Source organism: Parus major, chromosome 12 (genome assembly GCF_001522545.3).
Source record: "Parus major isolate Abel chromosome 12, Parus_major1.1, whole genome shotgun sequence".
Lineage (NCBI taxonomy): Eukaryota > Metazoa > Chordata > Aves > Passeriformes > Paridae > Parus > Parus major.
The window spans coordinates 19100605-19120204 of NC_031781.1; the positions used below are offsets into that span (position 1 = coordinate 19100605).

A 19600-nucleotide genomic window follows, 5' to 3' on the forward strand; every position below is an offset into this window, starting at 1 on the left:
AACATCCTTTGGAATAATGCTGGAATTCACCCAGTGGTAGGAAAACCCCCGAGTCTGGGGCTGACAACCTGGATAATTTTGGGTGAGCTGGGAGGCTTTGGGTGCTGAAGAAGTGGAGTGGAAGGGAACAGCAGAGCTGGTGCTGTTGTCCTAACTCACTTTTGTTGTTGAGGGTTTATCTGTGATTCCCTTTGCGTTGGGAAGGAGGGACAGGGAGGAACTGCAGTTTTCCGAGGAGAAGTGCTGCAGTGTTGATAGAAAACCCAAAGCACGGTGGGATGGTGTCCCACCAGACAGGCACCGTGGTTGTGTTGGTTCTCTCCTGCTCCTGGGGAGTTGTGAGCTCAGAGCTTGGCTTTGGGTCGTGCTGGGGCTGCTCTAGGCCTCTCCTGGAGCTGAAGAGCTCGGTAGGGTGGGTTTGACACTGGCTCTGTGCAGGTGTCTCGGCTGCTAAAGCCAAAACCCCAAGGAAGGGCATTGTCCTTGAAATTCCTTGGGCTGAGGCTCTGCTGGTGGCCTCCTCCCCGGGCTGGAGCTGCTCTGGTCCTGCTCTGACCCAGCCTGTGCTGCTGTCTGAGGGAAATGCTTCAGGGCCAAGGTGAATTCTTCCCGAGTGCCACCAAGTGTGAATCTTCACACAACATCGAGAACTAAACCCTGCTTTGTAATTAGACACAACAGCTTAATTTGCTGCTAATTCAATCCTCAACCCACTGAGAGGTGCAGGCGTGATACAAATGCAGATTTCCTGCACCGTGGGCTCCCTGTGCTCCAGCCCGGCTCCCTCACAGCCGGGCCCTGGGAGCGTTGCTGTCCATCCTCCCCGGCCAGGGCTGGCGTCAGGGGACACCATGGCCCAGTTTCCACCTGCAGTGCGAGTCCTGGCTACTAAAACACCCATCCTGGAGAAAGCATCAATGTTTTATGGCCTGCCAGGCAGGGCCCCGTTGGTGCTGACCTGCAGGTGGCACGCTCAGGATGCCGATCGCGCTGTGAGATGGCCTACTTTGCTTGCTTTTTTTTTTTTTTATATATTCCTTTTCCCCCTCCCAGCCACATTGCAGTGAGCTGTTCCGCTGGGCACCTGCCAACATTCAGGCAGCAGTTACATAAGAAGAGCTTTTTTTCCTGGAATTTAGGCCCGCTGCTGATGTGTGACCTTCAGCAGTAATTGCCAATAAAGGCGGTGGGGATGTTTACAGGCACCGGGGCTGGCCTGCAGCCCGTGCCGGTAGCGGCCGAGCCCGGGGCTGCTCTGCTTCTTCCCCAGCCTCATCCCACACCCCTGCAGCTCTCTGTCCACTTCCAGGGTGAGAGTGGGGTGTGCTGCTGCTTCCCCAGCCTCATCCCACACCACTGCAGCTCTCTGTCCACTTCCAGGATGAAATAGGGGTATTCTGCTGCTTCCCCAGCCTCATCCCATACCCCTGCAGCTCTCTGACCACTTCCAGGGTGAAATAGGGGTGTTGTGCTTTCCCCCAGCCTCATCCCACACCACTGCAGCTCTGTTTCCATTTCCAGGGTGAAATAGGGATATTCTGCTTCCCCAGCCTTGTCCCACACCACTGCAGCTCTGTTTCCATTTCCAGGGTGAAATAAGGATGCTCTGCTTCTTCCCCCAACCCTCAGGGCTGGGGTACAGACCAGCAACCACCCAACCAAACCCAGCACTGTTCCCTTGCAGTTATTCAGTTATTTTTTTAGGGTTGTGCTGGTGTTTTATCTATTTTTTCAGTAGTGGCACTTCTTTATGCAGCTGATATATCTATAGGCAGCTCTATCCAGTAAAATGCACTTGCAGACCCACTCAGTGGAGTTAAAGTTTGGGGTTTTTTCACCTCTTTGCATTAGTCTTGAGGTTTCAAGTTAGGTGAAAAGGGAACTGAAAATCCTGGTTCAAAGGGGTTGCCTGAATTAACCTTCTCACTGCTCTTTATCTACAATAAACTAAAATTCCAGTGGCTGACATGCAAAATATGTGCTGTTTTATGCATTTTTGATTGGACTTAGGAAATGTATTAACCTCTTCAGAGCTGGAAAGCTGCACTTGGGAATTATTTTCCTTGTAGAGAGCTTACTCTGCAGTCATTTCTCTTGTGTATTTTGCACTTAGACAGTGCTTCACTTGTTATGTCTCGAGCAGAGGAAATGCAGGCACTCATAAATTTTTGTGGGCTGCCTTATATTTTTTTTTCCCCTTGAGAAATCCTGCAATCTTTAGACTGGGCTTTCTTTTTTCTTTTTTTTTAACACGGACTGGAATTGGTGAGCTCCTTGGAAAAGGAAACTGGAACATTTCTTACAGTTACTTGTCACCAAAAAAATAATAGTTATACCATCTTACCGGTTAATTAAAACTGCTGCTGTAAAATGTGTTGTGAAGGTAGCTCTTATTGTATTCAGTAGAAGTCCTGCAAGATCGAGGATTTAAAGAGGAGGAAGTGGTTGCACTCCCACTGAAGGGGAAAGACTGAGGTCTCCAGCTCCTGGAATGTCCCAGCCCAAGTTCAAACATGATTTCTCCACTGCAAACTCCGGAAAACGAGGGAAGGCATTCCCCTAGGCAGATCTTGGTGACCTTTGAGTGCAGGCAGGGGCAGCCCTCGTGCCAGATTTGCCACCTCCTCGCCTGGCAGCGCACAAAGTCCCTGCACATTGCCTGAGATGAGGATGTTCAGCCGTGTCCCTGCCCTGGGCTGGCCCTGGGGGGCTGCCCCTGCCCCCAAAATCCCACCTACCTTCTGGGGAACCTGTGCCAGGACAAGGTGCTGCCCCACATCTCCTGCTGCTGCCTGATTTGGGCGGGTCTGAGATCCTCCATCCCCAAAAATGCGACGTCTGTGCAGGGGGAAATGTAACGTGGGAAGTTTGTCAAAGCAGTTCGGTGCTCCTGGGTCCCAGTTATTCCCCCCTGCCCTGAAACTTCTCCATAACAAGTCAAATCCCTGTTTGACAAACACCTACAGATCATCTGCAGGGGCTAGAAATTTCCTATCCAAATTTCTCCTCAGCTCCACAAGGTAACAGTGTTGGCTTTACAAAGGGGACTTGGCAAGGAAGCTGCACAGAGTTTTGTGGTATTTTTAAAGAGTTATGAAGGACAGCAACATAATTTGTGCTCCATTCTGTTGCCATGAATCAGACAAGGTGATGCTTTTGCTGTGTGCCTTTCAAGGGAGAGCTGACGGTATCTCAGAGGGAAGAGCAGAGAAGTTCAGAGAAAGGAGGAAAAAGTGGAAGGGGACTTGCAGGACTCAATGTGAACAGCCATTCCCACTGGAATTCCAGTTGCTACTGGAGATGGCAATGCAGGAGCTGAGGCAGAGGCTTCAGAATAACATTTATCTGAGATCCTCACTCCAGTTCCTCGCATGTGGATGTACAACCTGGCTATCAAAAGCTTAATGTGCTATTTGGCTGACTCTGCAGTTGTGATTTTCCCTTTTTATTTCCTCCTCTCTGCCAAATGTCTTCCCCTGCCACCCCAGTAATGAGATGCCATATGCATGGAGTTGGGTCAGTTCCTGAATTCACAGATTTCGGGACCAGAAGGGATCTCTGAGAGATTGAACTCGACTCCCTGCACAGCCCAGGGTGTCCTGCTCCTCACCATTGTGTATCCACGGAGCCAAATCCATGCAGTTTGGCTCTGCTTCCTCAAAGTGCTCCGTGTTGAGCTCAAGGACTTCCCAGGATAGGAGAGAGGGATGTTTGGAGAAAGACCTGAAGAAGGAATTGCATGGAGGTCTGGAAAATGTCATCGGTTCAGCAGCCTGAGGTTTGTCACCTCTCAGTCCTTTGAACTCTGGGCCTGAAGTGTAGGAGATTGGTGCTTGGGATTCTGCTGGTTTGTCCATTATTTTGTCAAAATTCCAAAGTCTGGTGAGGCTGGAGAGAAAAGGACAAGGTTTTTGAATGTTTCTTTGTGTGGTCCCACAAATGTGAGTTTTCTGATAAGATTGTTTCCCTCTCATTTATTTACAATGTGAGATGTTTTCCAGCCTGTTTTTGCTGAAGCCACTCTCTGGAGCAGCCCCAGTCTGTGAACTGGAATCTCCACCAGCCTTTTAAATGCATTTCAAGCCTTTTCACTGCTCGGTGGTCTGGGTGTTCACTGCAAAGTTGGGTAAAAAAAGTGGAGAAAAGCAATTCTGATGCTTCAAACTTGAATGAAAATCTTTCTCCTTTTCCTCAAACCTTTTCTACTCTTACCACAGCAGTAGTTTGAATTTTCTGTCTAAAATTTTTTTTAGACAACTTTCATTTTGCTTGTTATTTTGAAAGCAAATGAGAATAAAACTTTGAAGAATTCCTCCAAACCATAAAGGAAAAGGACAGAAAGCTCATCTGTATCTCAGAAATTGAGATGTAATGAATTCACCCTGGAGCTGTCACGTGCTCTGGTGGTTTTTCAGGGGGATAGATCCACTCTTGAGTCAGTCAGTCCATTCTGGGAAGCACACATGTGCTGGGGAATGGATGCTGGAAGCACTCTGGTCACCAGAGGGGCAGACATTGTGCATCTCCAGGCATGGCTCACGAGGAGTGGTTTATTGGCCAGCCCTGGGGGAGTGCAGACTTCAAAGGAAGAGGAGATTTTGCTCAGCAAGTTGAAAGGACCTTTCCCTACTGCTTGTAAAAAGCACAGATGTTGGACTCTGACCCGGCCACCCACTGGGTTCCAGTTCAAAAGCTGTCCACTGTGTCCTGCTACTCACCTGGCTGTGCTTGGTATTCCACAAACCTGCCCCCCAAACCATCACTTGCTGACTGCTGAAATATATGGAGGAAATCTTGGAGAATTACTGCTTTGGGCTGCTCTCCCATCCTGCTCAATCCTTGTAAAGCATGAGGTGATACTTCGGTGTTGCAGCACACGAGAGAGGGCAAAGTGTAGCACAGCAACAAGAGCTCAATAATTCTTTTTTATTTGAACCTGTTTTGACTCAAAGAATAACAGTTTCAGGATTTGGAGTTTATATTCTTAGTGAAAGCCTGCTGAAGGCTGTGTTGCTGTGGATGATCCACGTGGGCTTTGCCCAGGGCAGTGGTTTTGCTCCCAGGTCAGTGTGTGGGGCTGGCTCTGATGTGCTGTCTGTGCCTCCGAGGGAAGGCCCTGGAATTTGTGAGCTGGAATATGCAATTTCAGCTTGGGAAAGAGCAAACTAATTTTATGCTGATTCTTCATCTGTGCTGCTTTCCAACTCCAAAATGTAAATGTATGTTTGGTTGAAATGGGGTCAGGGTATCAGCCCAGGAATCCCAGAATGGTGTGGGTTGGGAGGGACCTTAAAGCCCACCCAGAGCAGGGACACCTCCCGCTGTCCCAGGGTGCTCGGAGCTCCATCCAGCATGGCCTTGGGTACTTGAAGGGATGGAAAACCCACAGTTTCTCTGGGAAAGCTGTACCAGTTCCCAGAAGGAAACTTCTGTTTGGAATCCTGAGTCCAGCAGTCATGTCCACTTGACCCGTCAGCTTCAGTCTCCCTCCCCAGGAGGAAAGGACCTCATTTCCCCTGCAGGGGAACAGGCCCAGTTTCCTTGCTGCTGTTGGCTCCTGGGGAGGGCAGGGATGTTTCCTGTGCCCCAGGCAGGTTGTGCAGGCAGGACAATGTGCCCAGCCTCCTGTGAGCTGTGCAGGTCCAGCCTGGGAGCGGGGCAGGGACGGTGTGTTCTCTGCAGGAACGAGCTGCTTCCTGTTCTCCTGTGCTCCTGGCTTCAACCCTGCCTGCTTCCATTTGGCCAGACAAGGGGGTTGCATGCTTGAGACGTGTCCAGGAGCGGTGACAATGCAAGGAAGCCACTACCAAAGGCCGTGGGAGCTGGCCAGGAGCAAAGTCCCTTAGGAGGAGAATGGAGAAGGGTCTTTTTCCTGGCCGTGGAGCACCGCAGGGGAAGCGCTCGCTCCTGCGGCTCCTTCCTGGGAAGTGCAGCCCCCTTATTCCTACTGCTGGCTCTGTGGCCTCCCTCTCCCTTTGCTGGGCACTCCAGCAGGGCCTGGGTTGCTCTCACAGTCTGTGCTCCATTGCTGTGGCCACAAATGCCTGGCTCAGGTTGGGTTTCAGGACTGTGGGAGTGGGATTTCCTGGGGCCCGCTCCCGAGAAGTTGCAGCAATTCCCCCACAGTTCAGTCAGCAGTTGAGTTTGAATGTTCAGCTCTCTGTCGTGTGTCTATGCTTGACTAGATAAAAGTTACTTGTCTTCATCTGTTTCAGTTGAAGATGGGCATTTTAAATTTGCAAAGCTGTCACCATTCAGGCCCTTATTTCATTGCTCCTGTTTGGTGCTGTACCGTGTTATCTTTTATTTCGAGTAAAGAATGTTTATAGATGAGAATCCACGGAATACATTTTTTTAAGCTAAGATTATAAGGCTGCTACCTTTGTGATACGCAGCCCTGGCTTCCTCCTCCTCCTCCCCACTGGGATGGATGTGCAGCATTCCAGTGACAGATCCTGGGGGTGTGGTCCCCAAAAGTGCTCTGGGCACCTGCAACTGCATTTTTTTGCTTGTGCCTGAGTTTATGCAAAGCAGTTTGGGATGTTCAAAGGATAGCTGTGAAATTTGCCAAATGTGGCCCTTTGAGGAGCAGGGTGGGAGGGTGTAAACACTAATTACAGCTATAATTCATTTGTGATGATTCAGCTGAAGTCAAGTGCTTTGCCAGCTCCCTTCCCCTCACTGTTGACCACTGGATTGCTGTTGGGATGGAAGATTCTGGAGGAATAACTAATTTTTCTGCGTTTTACTTTCAACTAGCTGCCGCAAGCTCCAGAAACGGAGAGCCCTGTAGAGGTGTGTCAGCCACCTATATTTGTACAGCACACAAATATTGGTGTTTCAGTAGTCCTAGTGGAGTGTCTTGTTGGTAAAAACCCCTGTGAAATGTGTGTTCCTGCGTGGTGTTAGACAGTGGAAATAAATAGATTTGTTAAAGTGCCTTAATACAATACAGCATCAGTGTGGTAGTCTGAAAATATTTTTAAAAAAATGTAAACTAATCCTAAATCTGTTCCTTTCAGCCATTTCCTTTATTCTTTAGGGGTGGCACTGGGAAAAGTCTCCTCTCAAATTTTCCTACATTGGCAAAATGAGACTTCATTTTGGCTCCTAATGCAGAATTTTGTTTTCCCTTTGCCTCACATACTTAAAAACTTCAATACTTTAAGGAGAGGGAGGTGTCAGAAGTTTTTAGTGGAAGCTTCATAAGTCCAGAGCAATTGGTGTCCCATTTAAAATACCCCAGTAGACGAGCTCAGGGTCACTGCACATTGTCAAGGTCACTGGTTCTAAGGGAATTGGATATTTGGAAACATGTCCTTCATGTGCATAAAGCAGATTATTTGCTAAAAAAAAAGGCAGGAAAATTTATCAAATCTTAAATTCCTTTTAAATTCATGGGACATCCAGGCATGGCATTGGTGGATTGTACAACTGGGTGCCAAGTCAGTGCAAATCTAAATTAAACAACATGCAAGTCTAAATCTGGGAGTCTAAATCCATTGATTCTCTGAGCTGTGAAGTTTATAAATGTGAGATCATGTAGAAAAAGAAATGTTTGTGATGGTTTAGGCCTTTGTATTTGTAATTTCTGTGGAATGGTGTTTAAATGTAACGTGAAACTCTGAGTGGTCATCAAATGGATTTGAGATGTCTGGGAGATGGCTCCTGGTTTCTGATGGGTCCCTGTAGAGCCAGTATTCTACACCTTTTCAGATGCCTTAAAGCAGAAAAACCCCAATGTGCTTCAGCTTTGCAAAGTGGAAGTTGTATTCCTGAAAATGAACATCTAAAGTGAGAGAGATTGGATTAGGAAGCGTGCCTGTGCCGAGGGGCTGCGTTCAGTGGCTCCCCACTGGCACCCTGGCCACTGGAAGGGATCCCCCCAGAAGCCCTCCCCAGTCTCAAATGAGTTTCAGTGACCACGGTGGGATGTGTTGGAGTCCCCGAGCCCAGGGTGTGTCCCGTGGGCTGGGGGTGTTGTGTGTGTGTGTGTCTGTGCATGGGCATGCGAGGGCTGAGCCCCCCGAGGGCTGCGGCTGTCCTGGGGGCAGTGGCACCAGTCAGAGCCTGTGTTCCTGGAGCCCAGCACTGCTGGCACACGTGCATGTGAGGGGGGCAGAGCAGAGGGCTCAGGGCTGCCACAGGCCAGGTGTCCTGTTTTGGTGGCTTGTCAGTCCATCTCCCTCATCTCCCCGCTGGCATCCAGCTGTGATTTCCCTGTATTCCCCATCAGTGCCAAGATGTTGGTCTCTCTTGAGTGTTGTTCTGCTTTAAAATGAACTTTCTGCACGCACAGCAGGAGCTTGATCAAACTCTACCACAGAGGCAACTGGAGGATCATAGAAGGGTATGTACAGCAGTCAAGCACATTCAGAACTCATCTCTCCCTCTCCCTTTTCAACAGTGAAGCCTAAGTCATGTAAGAAACTTGTGTGGTGAAATGCTGGCTGTTGGGCTCATGGAAAACCTAAAAAATGAGCCATATTTACAGATTGAGGTGCTGGAGCCCCTTCTCAGGGGTTACATGGAAGGGATGAGTGTTTGGCTGCTCTGAATTAAACTCAGGTCCTGGTCTGGTCCATTCACACTGCCAAAACACTCCCCGTGGGTGGTGGTCACTCCCTTGTGAGGTGACACTCATCAGTGCTTGTGGAGTTGGCACCTCTGGCCACGCCACCCCTTTGTAACCAGCCAAGCAAAATCAGCATCGTTGGTCCCTTTCTCCATTTCTTCTGCTCATGCAGCTTGGGAACACAAGAGCAGCCACTTACAACTGCTTCATTCTAAAATGTTAAAGATGCTCTGTTTTGGAGTTTCTAACAGGTTTCTGATATCACTTAGAGTTGTGTGTTGCATCTGCATTGCTGATCCACGTACTGTGATGTTTCTGTGTGACTTACTCTTACTTTACCTGGTGTGAATGCAGATGAAACTGGACGCTGTTGGGTTTTTTCCTTAGGTACCATATTTGATTTTTCTGGTTACTGCCAAACATCTGATATTTGTTTGCACACTGCCCTCGTCAAAGTGGTGCACAGCACTAACAGGATGGTTAAAGAACTGTTCTGGAGCCAAGCATTGCAGATGTATTAATTAGAACATTTCTTAAATACCACTTATTTTTTCTCCCTTCTGCTTTGATCCCATACTCATACTTTGTTATATGCTGATATTGTGGGCTTGGATAAATTTGTAGGAACCAAAGCTTTTCTTCCCAGTTAGAGCTGGAAATGCTGATGACTGTGTATTGCCAGACCTGGATCAGCACACTCAGACTAGAAACAACTGCTTGATGCTTGTTCCTGCTGTATTTTCTGGGGATTTGTCTTATTTTGGATACATAACACCTACAGACACCAGAGGTGCCTGTCCTGGTCGGGTCTCCACTCACCCCAGCTGTTTTGACCATGGAATAGAAGTCATCTCCTGCTCCACAGGGGCCCACAAGGAGAATCTGGGGGCAGCTTTAGTTGCCCTCCTGAATTCAGGCAAGGTGGAGCTTGCTGAGCAGCTGTTCTCGAGGCTGGATATGTGTTAGCTTTGTAGTAAGTAGTAAAAATCACTGGTTTAAATGCCAGTTGTCATGATGGCTGCCAGTTACTTCAACAGAAGAGGAAAAAGGTGAAGTGAGAGCTCCCTTGTAGCCATTTGTGTCCTAGAGCCCATCTGGGTGCCAAGTTGCCTTTCTAATCATTGCACATGTACCAGGAAGATGGAGCTCAGGGGTTTTTTAGTCTGGCTTGGCCTTGTTCTGTCACGTAGCCTCTCTTACCTGCCAGACTGGGAGCAGGAGGTGGATAAAACACTGCACTAAAGGCTCTCGTGTCGCTGTCAGTCACAGGAGCTCCTCCAGGACAGGATTTGCTGCAGCTCCTGAGCTGTCTCTTGCCTCTCCCACATGCTCATTCCTGCCCCAGTGGTGATGGGGAGCGTATGCCCCTTGGAGAAGTGCTCATCTCCTCCTACTGTTGCTTCCACAGGAATTTTCCTTTTTTTCTCTGTTGTTTAGGAGCTTTTGGAAGCAGCTGGCTGGAACACTGACTTGGTGTTTATTTTGCATCCTGTTCCCTGACATTTGCTCCCTCCCCATCTGATCCCATAAAATGCAGCTCCCGTGTGCAGCTTTCACACTGATAATCCACAGGAACCATTTCTGAGCTGCTGGATTGTGGTGGCACTGGGAGCCCTGACTTGAGCCCCAGCCCTGTGGGGAGGGCAGAGATCCCTCACCAGCTCAGGCTTCTCCCTGTGGAAGTGATTTCTGGAATTTGGTAAAGAACTTGATTATCAGAAAGGCTTTTTTTTCCTTTTGGGATGTATTTTTTTCTTTTGGGGTACATATATATATATATATATATATGTATTTTATTTTTTTTTCTTTTGGGGTATAAGGATCTCTTGAAGTGACTTTAGGGAGTGCCAGCTGTGTATAAAATCAGTGGGACTGCAGCAGGGCTGGAGTTCTGTACAAGCCAATTAATACACAATTATGTTGTTCCAGTTACTTTCCTGTGAAAGTTTTAAAAGAGAGACTTCACTTTTATGACACCTAATGTATTAAATGACACCTTGAATCTATAGTCAGACAATGAATTTCATTTGAAATACAGCTGAAAGTCAGTAAAACAGTGATAAGCATTTTGTGAGTGGAATTTAAGATAAGATGCTTTAGTTCATTGGACTTATTTTTAATATGATATACCTTTTGGCTAGATTGATTTTTTTTTTATATATAAATTTGTTAAAATTATTATTATTTATGATCTGAATCCCCAGAAAAGCCCTTCCCTCCCCTGTGCAGCACTGTCCCGGGGTGGTGCTGCTGTATCCACGCTTCCATTAGCAGGGCAGGAGCTCCCGGTGACAATAATCCCCAGCTCTCCTTTGTGCACAAAGACTTGACAAAAATCCCTTAATCCCTGTGCAGTGTTGGTGTGCTGGCAGTGCCACCAGCTTTGTCCAGCTCCCCAAATTCCTGGGAATTCCTGTGGAGGCTGAAGTGACAGCGGAGGGGTGACGTTCCACCCGGAGGTGCTGGGTCTCCACTGGCTCGGTGCAGAGCTCCCGGGATTTGGGGTTATGTGAGGACCTGTGCAGGGCTGTGTGCTGGGGTGGAAGGGCTGCCGTGACTCGGGCAGCTGCCAGCAGGGAACAGAGCCGGGATCCAGCGGGATCGCTCGCGTTTCCGCTCGGCGGCCGATGGATCGCGTCAGCTGCTCTGGAGGGACAACAGAGCACAGCCCTGCAGGCTTGGTGGGATGGCAGCACAGGAGAGGTGTGAGGGCATTAAATGGTTCCTTAAAACCATTCCTAATGTTCCTCTAATCCACCTCTTGATTCTGTGTCCGTGCTGTACAGATGCAACTCCTTTGCATTTAAGACCGAGACAATAGAACTTAATTAAAATTCTCGGAAAATTAAATCTGTCTAGAAAGCTTTACATAAAACCTGAAGTGCAGCTGTCTCTGTGCTGCATGGGGGAACCCATAATCTTACTGAGCCCCATGAGACCCCCCCAGTCCCCTGCACATCAGGAGCCGCTCAGTGGGTTTTTCCAACTCTCGTGGATTTCATTCCCCTCTCCCTCACCACAAGAAGGGTAAGAGCAGCCCTGCTGCCAATAAACGTGGGTGGTTGGCTTGCTCACGGAGCCCCCATGACGATTTCCTTCTCCTCTTTGCACCCAGGGCGAGGCCCTGAGGCAGGTTTTGGTGAACCGCTACTACGGCAACGTGCGCGCGGCCGGCCGGCGCGAGAGCCTCACCGCCTTCGGCAACGGGCCCCTGTCCGCCAGCAGCTCCGGCAAGGCTGGCCCGGGAGGTAGGACACGCTCTGCTCATCCCTGGGGCTGCCCTTCCGTGCTCTGGGTGGGTATTCCTGACTGATCAGCCCCCTACAGCTGAAATCGGGATGTGTTCCCTCAACGGTTTTGTCTGAACTCCCAAAAATATTAGAGCTGTCCACTCTGTGGGTGAGCAGTTGAGAGCAAAACCAGCAGGCAGAGCTCTTTGTACTTTATAGTGACTGCCTTGGGCTGGCTTGATGTTTGTGACAGTGCTTTGAATAAATGTGCTTAGGAATCCTGATCAATTGAATGTTTGCAATAGTATCTAGGAAATGGGCCCATAAGGATGTCAGATTATTAACCATTTCTAAAAGAAAAATATTTCATGCTTTTGCAGAAATTGTGGGGTAGGGTGGGCAAAAATTCCATTTGAAGTCAGTGAATGCAGTGAAGTTTATTTAATTTGAGACAGTTGCTAAAAAAGTCACTCATGGAATCACAGAAAAGGGACCTTAAAATTCATCCTCTTCCACCTCCTGCCACGAGCAGGGACACCTTCCACTATCTGAGGTTGCTGCAAGCCCTGTTCAGCCTGGCTTTGCCATCCCTGTGGGGTCAGTGCCAACCTCCTTCTCATGATCACCTTCCAGGAGGCAGCTCTGGGTCGAGCTCCATGAGCCGAGGGGAGATGAGCCTGGCAGATGTCCAGTGCCACCTGGATAAAGAAGGTGCTTCCAACCTGGTGATAGATCTCATCATGAATGCCACCAGTGACAGAGTCTTCCACGAGAGCATCCTGCTGGCCATTGCCCTGCTGGAAGGTGGGAACACCACCATACAGGTAGGGAAATGGAAAACTCTGTCTTGGGACTGAACCGTGTCGGGAAGGGAAATGTTTTTATGAAATCCAGGAAATTGGAGAGGGTTAAGGAGGCAGGAGGGGAAATGATCTGATTGATCTTTGACCTGTAATTAAGGGAAATATTAGTGTCTGCCATGTAAAAGTGAACTTATTAAAAGTTTGCACGGGCACTGGGTACTTGAGGTGTTTTCCCAGGGCAATCTAGAGGAATGTGCAATAAAACAGCTTTGTAGGTAAGTTATTGACTGCTCTTAAAAATAATTTAAGCAACTGCAATGTGCTCAGAGTCTTTTACAATGAGCTGTTAAATTTCAGACTGGAATTTGAAGTAAGTGTATGGTAAAGTCCAGACCACCAGCATTCTACAGCAGTATCACTGTTCTTCCTTCCTGTGTTTTCAATAGGGATTAGATTCCCCTAAAAGAAAATTGTCCCTGGTGTGGATTTAATGCACACACACCAGCAGGCTCTAAAGTTCTTCTAAATGGAAAGTAAAACCTTATTCCAGCAAAACTTGTTTTACAAAGATGATTGAATCTGTGATACCTTATTTGTTTGGCTGTGCACGTGTTGTGTGTGCAGTCTGTCTGTGGGGCTGAGTCCTGAGCAGTTACAACTGGTTGTTGTGGTTGAAACACACACAGTTTCCTTCAGCAGCACCTGCTGTGTCCATGCAAACTTCCCTTGAGAGAGCAGGGAATGTCTCTGGGCTCCTTCACTCTGTCTCTGTAATCAGTACCCTCATTAATCCCCCGTGTATAAGCTCTGGAATGAAACTTCTTTGCAAAGGATAAAGTGGGAATTGAGTGTTGAAAATCCTCTGTCACCTTAAACTGCAATGACAAGATTAACATTCCTGGGGGACAGTCACTCCTTTAAATTTCCTGCTCTTCTCTAATGTAAAGGAAGCTGAGCTTTCATCTTTACAGCTCTCAGGGAGCCTCAGGTAACCTCACACTGTCATGCTGGAAGAAAAACAAACTGCACCAGCCTGACCTGGAGAGATCCTTTGCTTGTGCTGGACCTCAGTGCTAAAGGATTGAGCAAAGTCACTTCCCACTGTGCACAAATCCGTGTTGGAAGCAGATTCCTTAGTTCACCCAGTGAAAACCAACAGGAAGATCTGCAGTCCATCTCCACAGACACCTTTTTGCCCAAAAGGGAGGTAGTTTAGTTTGCATTTGCTGTCTGTAAACAGGAGCTGGGAGGCTGTGGAATAACCCTGCAGTCAGGAGCGATGGATGGCTCTCAGGGCAGTGGCTCTTCCACCCCACACCGTGCACTGCTGCCAGGTCCTGCTGCATTCCAGCCTCTACAGATGTGCTTCCACAGCCCAGAGTGGCTGTTTTCCATCCTCAGGAAGAAGTGCTTGCTTGGCAGGTGTCTGTAGGACGTGCTCCGGGCAGGCAGCAGTCTCTGGGTGCGTGCGCTGCTCCGGCGGGATGGGCTGGGAGGGGGCTCTGCTGGAGTGTGGGCTGCTTTTAAGGACAGAATGTTTTAGGAACCAAATGACTTGTGATGCCTACAGCTAATGCTGTGAGCTCTGAGGGCTCGGACACACCCAGCAGCTCTTACTCATGCATGCAAAGCACGAACGGGGTGTTATTGAAAATACCCCATGGAGCAGTTGGGATGCGGATGTTCCGTGCTGGAACACTCCATGGACTTCATAGCAAAAGGCAAAAAAGGAGCATAATCAGTGCAAAGACATGTTCTGTGCCTTTCCTCCACGTTGGTTAAACTCCTGGTGGTAGGGAGAGAGTTTTCTGGTGCCCTGCAGTGGCTCCAGCACGTGGGGGCCCGTGGGACGTTGGGAACAGCACGTCCTCAGCACTCTGAGCTCTCAGTAGGGCTTCAGAGAGCCAAGTCAGGAGAACTCCAGTGGAGAAAACACCAGCCACAAAGCTTAACTTCTGCAGAACAGCTGGCTCCACACTGGGAATCAAAGCGAAGGTGGAGGCTTGCTCTTCAGTAAAATCCTTAATTCAGGGCTGTATCTCCTGGGGTAATTGTGGAGTGCTGTGCTGGCCAAGTTAAACTGGTGTCCTGAGACACTGGACTCGTGTCATCAAGCTTTGCTGTCTCCACAAAGGAAGAATGGCTCAGTGCAGAGGGCCCTGGTGCAGCCCAGCTGTTCAGGAGAGCTGTGTGGGTACCTGCTAATCTGCTTTGTACAGCAGCCTTTGGCTGTGACACAGTAAAGATTTACTGAGTGCAGCAAAGTGATGGGCTCCCCTTAGCAGGAATTCATTTTTACAAAACACGCTGCAAAATTTGGCTGCTTATGAAAACGAGAGGCACTTGGGAAAATTAACCTGATACTGTGTGTTTTATCCCAGTCTTTCTCTGATGTTCTTTGGGGAGTTTTGCAGACTGGGTAGGTAGGGCTTGGCAACCTCTGCGATGTGCAGAGTGGATTTTCTGCAGTTGTTCTGCAGTTTCCAGTAAGTGCCAGTGGAATAGTCATCCTCAGTCTCTGGGCTAGTAACTGTTCATTTTGCATCAGATGCATTTGTCCTTGGGAAAGCTGACCTAGCCAAACCAGCCAGCTTTGTCTTTGAGGTCTAAAAGAGATTATCTTCACCATTTTTTTTGTTTTTATTAGCAGCTTTTGATTGATAGTGTTCCAAAAATGTTTGTTCTGTGCTTGGTTTGAATAATTTCTACTGAACTTCATCTGCCTCTATCTAGAGACCTCTGAGAATAGGAAGGTGGTGGGATAGGGACAGGTTATGTAAAAAAGGCTCTTTGGCAGCAAAGCCAGAGATGTGTCACCCCTGCATGGCATTTTCTTAACTCCAGGTTTTCACACGGGAAATGGATTCCGCCCAAAGTGCAGCAGAAGGTTTGTACCAACAGACAGGAACTTGCACGTGATGATTGTAATATGGTTAATAATGGGAGTTCCCGGTAACTCCCATGAGCTTCAGTGGGAGAACACATCCCCATGATGCTGGGAAGGGATAACTGCAATAGGTGTTGCTGTTTCATTAGGTACAGGCAGGGCCAATATTAAGGGTAGGCAAAGTAGGTGGTTGCCAACTCCTGCAGAAAAGCAAATCTCAAAACATTCCTTATTGTAATTGGTAGGAGGGATTTTTATTGTATTGTTAAGAAAATGAATGTGTGGGAGAAGCAGGACAAGAGAGAACGTTCCTGGTTCACCTCAGGAAGGAGGCTGAGCTGGTGCTGTGTGGCACCGGGAATCCCACGCTGCTCCGTGTTTTGCTGCAGGGGTGAATGTGGCAAGTGAGCTCTTCTGGGAAGGACTTTACTCACTTCCAGCTCTCTGGGTGGAAACTTTCTGGGCTTTAGCTTCTGGAATAAACTCAGAAACACTGTCAGGTTCTTTGGGAGCAGGATGGTGGTGACCTTGTGGTGGCTGTGCCTGGTGAGCTCGTCGCCCCGGCTCAGCGGGAGCCCTGGGTTTCAGTGGGAAGCCTTCCCTTGTTTGCTCAGAGACAGAAGCAGAGGTGGAACCAAGGGGTCAGCACCAGACAACAAATTAACTTGACAAATGCTGCAACTCACTGAGCTGCAAATTACATGAAGCCCTTTATTAATTTACATGACCCTGAGCACCACCTGGGGAGCGCTGGCTCAGCGGTTCTGCAGCCCTGGGGATGCCCCACGCTCTGCTCCAGAGGGTGAGGGCTGAGCCTGCCCTGCTCCCCGTGTGCCAGTGCCTTTCTGCTGTCCTGGTGCTGCCTTGGCTCCCTTCTCCAGAGCCAGGAATGCTCTGCTGGGTGCTGATGCTCGTGGGCACTCGGAGCTGCGTCTCCTTGGGCAGGGATGAGCTCTCAGTCCCTTCCCCACGCACGGCAGCACGGCCAGGCTTTCCTCTGGTACAGCGAGGGTTTGCCAGTGCAGGAGGTGGCTGAGGACTTGTCCTGCAATTCTCATCTCTCATCTGCTAAATAAAAATTCCACGTGCCGCTACTGTGCCTCACCTCCACCGGGTTTGGGGTTCCTTGGTCGGTGGAAGTGAATGGCAAGTAAAGTCCCTTACATAACACCTCTCCATGGAGACTCTGCTCCTTTAATTAGGGATCTTCTCCAAAGTCAGCTTGCGTGACAAATTACCCACACGCACACGTTGGTGCTTTCAGCAGGGGAAGGTAAAATGAGGTTGATGGCATTGGCTGTTCCAGGCAGTTTTTAAGTGCTGCCCCACGGTGACCCAAGGCACATCTGCCACTTCAGAGAGCGCTGGTGCCTCTGTTCCCCTTTGTCCAGTGCTGTCCCCTGGCTGGGCTGCAGAGGATGGGGTGATGGCAGCTGGCACACAAGGAGAAGGTGATTGTTTCCCAGGAAAGAAGTGGGATTTGGTCCTGGCTTTAAGGTATCTGAGCAGAGTTGCTGCTCTGGCACAGAGGATGATGGTGGGATGTGCTCCACAGCCCTCTGTCCCCAGCAGCTGAGGATGGGATGAGGACCAGGGGCCACCCTGACTCGGGACAGCGCCGATGAGCTGAGACTGAGACTCCAGTGCTGAACTGGAGAGCTGTGCCTCCATCACAGCATGGCAGAAGTGAATCCGTGCTGTATGGAGTGGGGCTTGGAGCTCCCCGCGGTGTGTGAGGCTCCTTTGAGATGTGCCAGTGCAAAAAGCTGGTGGCTTTGAGCTGCTTGAACTTCAGAGCTCGTTGGCTGAGCCCCCACTGAGGATCTGTGAGCCCTCCCTTGAGTGTACCCTGGGGCTGGGCTGTCCCTGGAACCCCATGGACAGAGAAATCTCAGCAGCCAGCTCCTCATCATTTCCTCAGTTGGGAGGAAATTCTGGTGGGGACTCACCCAGGCTCTCCCATCCCAACCTGCTCTTGCTCCATACTTGGACTCAGCTGACATTTCTCCACATTTCTCCTTTTTCCTTGCCACCAGCGAGGAAGCTCCACCAGGGTGAATCCTGGTTTTCTGTGCCTCTGACTGTCCAGAGATGATTGATAGTTGTTACATAACTGCAGAATTGATGCACAGAAGGAATTGAATCCAGAGCTCTGCACTTCTTTGTGTTTCTGGCACTTGGGGGACCTGGGGAAGCCCAGAGCTGGGGGCTACCAGCCACTGGGGCTGGTGAGCCACAGCCCTTGGGCTTGGGAGAACAGAGACTTCAAGACAGATTTATACCATTGTAGCATTGGCTATGAAACACTGTGACAAGAATGTCCTGTTTGGTTGCAGGAACACTTTGTTTCTTTCTTTATGTCGCTGTAACTGCCCTGCAGAATGAGGGGAAAACTTTGCAAACCATTGCAGGAGTACTGGTGGGGTAAAACATAGGCTTAGTGACACATTAGTGCTTGAATTTGTGGTTTGGACTTTTAAAATCAGATTTATTTCTTGCAAGATTTGTAGCAGTCGAAGATATCAGTGAGCACAGACAATTGTATGTAATGGCAAAGACTGCAGAGGTAGGAATGTCTTTGGGTCATTAAACTTCTGTAAATAGCACTTGAAAACTTTTGATCATTGATAAAACAAGTCTTACATCTTGTGTTTGTTTCTAACAGACAGAATTCTGTGATACAGGATGTTGCATCTTTCTTTACATTGTTTTAATGATACTTGTTTAGGAAACCAATGCACAACCAGCTCTTGGCACGTGTTAAACCTGTGTCTTTCACTGTTTTAATGGGTTTTTCCTCAAGGTAAAATACACCTGGTTTTTTGGGTTTTTTTCTAATTTTGAGTATGTTATAAACATGACATTAAAAAACAGTTTATAGGGACCTGCATCATCAGCTATGGGCAGAGATCTTGTCCTTTTCTGAAAGGGCCCTCTCCAAAAGGAAACCTTGTGGAAATCCTGACCTCCTTGACAGTGGAGCTGCCTTCCAGAGAAGGCACAGGACCTTCAGCAGCCGTGAGGAACCTCTGTCCTGCTGCTCCATAGCATGTGAAGAGCTGCCAATCCTGTAGGAGCACACCCATCTCGTATATTTTAATGTATTTAGCACGGTGGAGTCTCAGTGTCCCTCACCACCGTGCTCAGAGCAGCCCAGCCCTGCTGATAATGCAGTGTGAGGAATCCTTCCTGCAGGGGAGAGTCTGTTTTCATTCAGGGTGCTGGGATGCACAGCTGAGACTGAGCTGACATGGTGACAATGCCACCTCGTCTTTCCACCTGAGCTGCAGCTCCTGCTGCTTCCCGAGGTGTCTTTGGGCCATCAGTGTTCCTGGAGCAGAACACCTTCCAGTCTTTTTTCCCAAAGGGAAGCTTTCTGCTGGATTCTGAGGCGCCCATCTGTGCAGTTGAGCAGTGTAGGTGGAGAAGAAGGAGAAGAGAGGCACTACCTCAGGGTTCAGCTGTGCCTTGGTGGCCTCGTGTTGTTCATGGTTGGGTACCACCTCCTGTGTGGCAATCCTCTCAGCATTCCACTGGGATCCTGCTCCTGCAAGGAGCAGGGAGGTGAATCAGTAATTCTCCCAATTCCTCTCCACGGGATGCAGGTCCAACATAAACTTTCAAGATGATCCCTAGCAGGATTAAAGTCCTCCCCGAGCAGGCAGAGGCAAAGCTATTCAGCAAAACAAGGTCATGCTGCCTTTTTTTTTGGTAAGCACAGGAATCAACAAAGCGCTGTTATATAACTTCTATTTATATCCCACTTGCTCACTAGCTGCAGGCACACAAGAGTGGCTGAGAAGGGAATTTAATGAGCTCTCAGGGCTTGCTCACCTTCCAGAGCGGGTAGGAGCCAGCTTGTTTTTGAAGTGCGTCAGCAAATGAAACTGGTGGTGGGTGGGTGGTTTGGGTAGGTGGACTGACTTGTTGCTATGGTTTTCTTTAATTCCTCTGTCTCTCAAGGAGATCTTACACTTTTTTTTTTTCTTTTGGGGAGTCTGCAGACTTCCTTGTTTCTCACACCTACACAGCACTTGCTGGTTTGGTGGGGAAGTGGGATCCACGCTCCTGCCATGGGGAATGGGATCCATGGGGAATGGGATCC

At 48.9% G+C, this 19600-nt stretch overlaps 1 protein-coding gene across 13 annotated transcripts in view; it reads left to right on the plus strand.

Moving 5' to 3' along the window:
- ITPR1 (inositol 1,4,5-trisphosphate receptor type 1) overlaps positions 1-19600 on the plus strand; it is a 159492-nt gene that overhangs the window by 91993 nt on the left and 47899 nt on the right. For 5 of the 13 annotated variants that reach the window (XM_033517333.1, XM_015640801.1, XM_033517337.1 and 2 more), the window contains 4 exons: positions 6760-6795; positions 8300-8350; positions 11691-11823; positions 12439-12629. In XM_033517333.1, the coding sequence (XP_033373224.1) occupies positions 6760-6795; positions 8300-8350; positions 11691-11823; positions 12439-12629 (411 nt within the window). The remainder of the gene's footprint in view (positions 1-6759; positions 6796-8299; positions 8351-11690; positions 11824-12438; positions 12630-19600) is intronic. The other 8 variants (XM_033517338.1, XM_015640806.2, XM_033517340.1 and 5 more) reach the window with 3 other exon arrangements.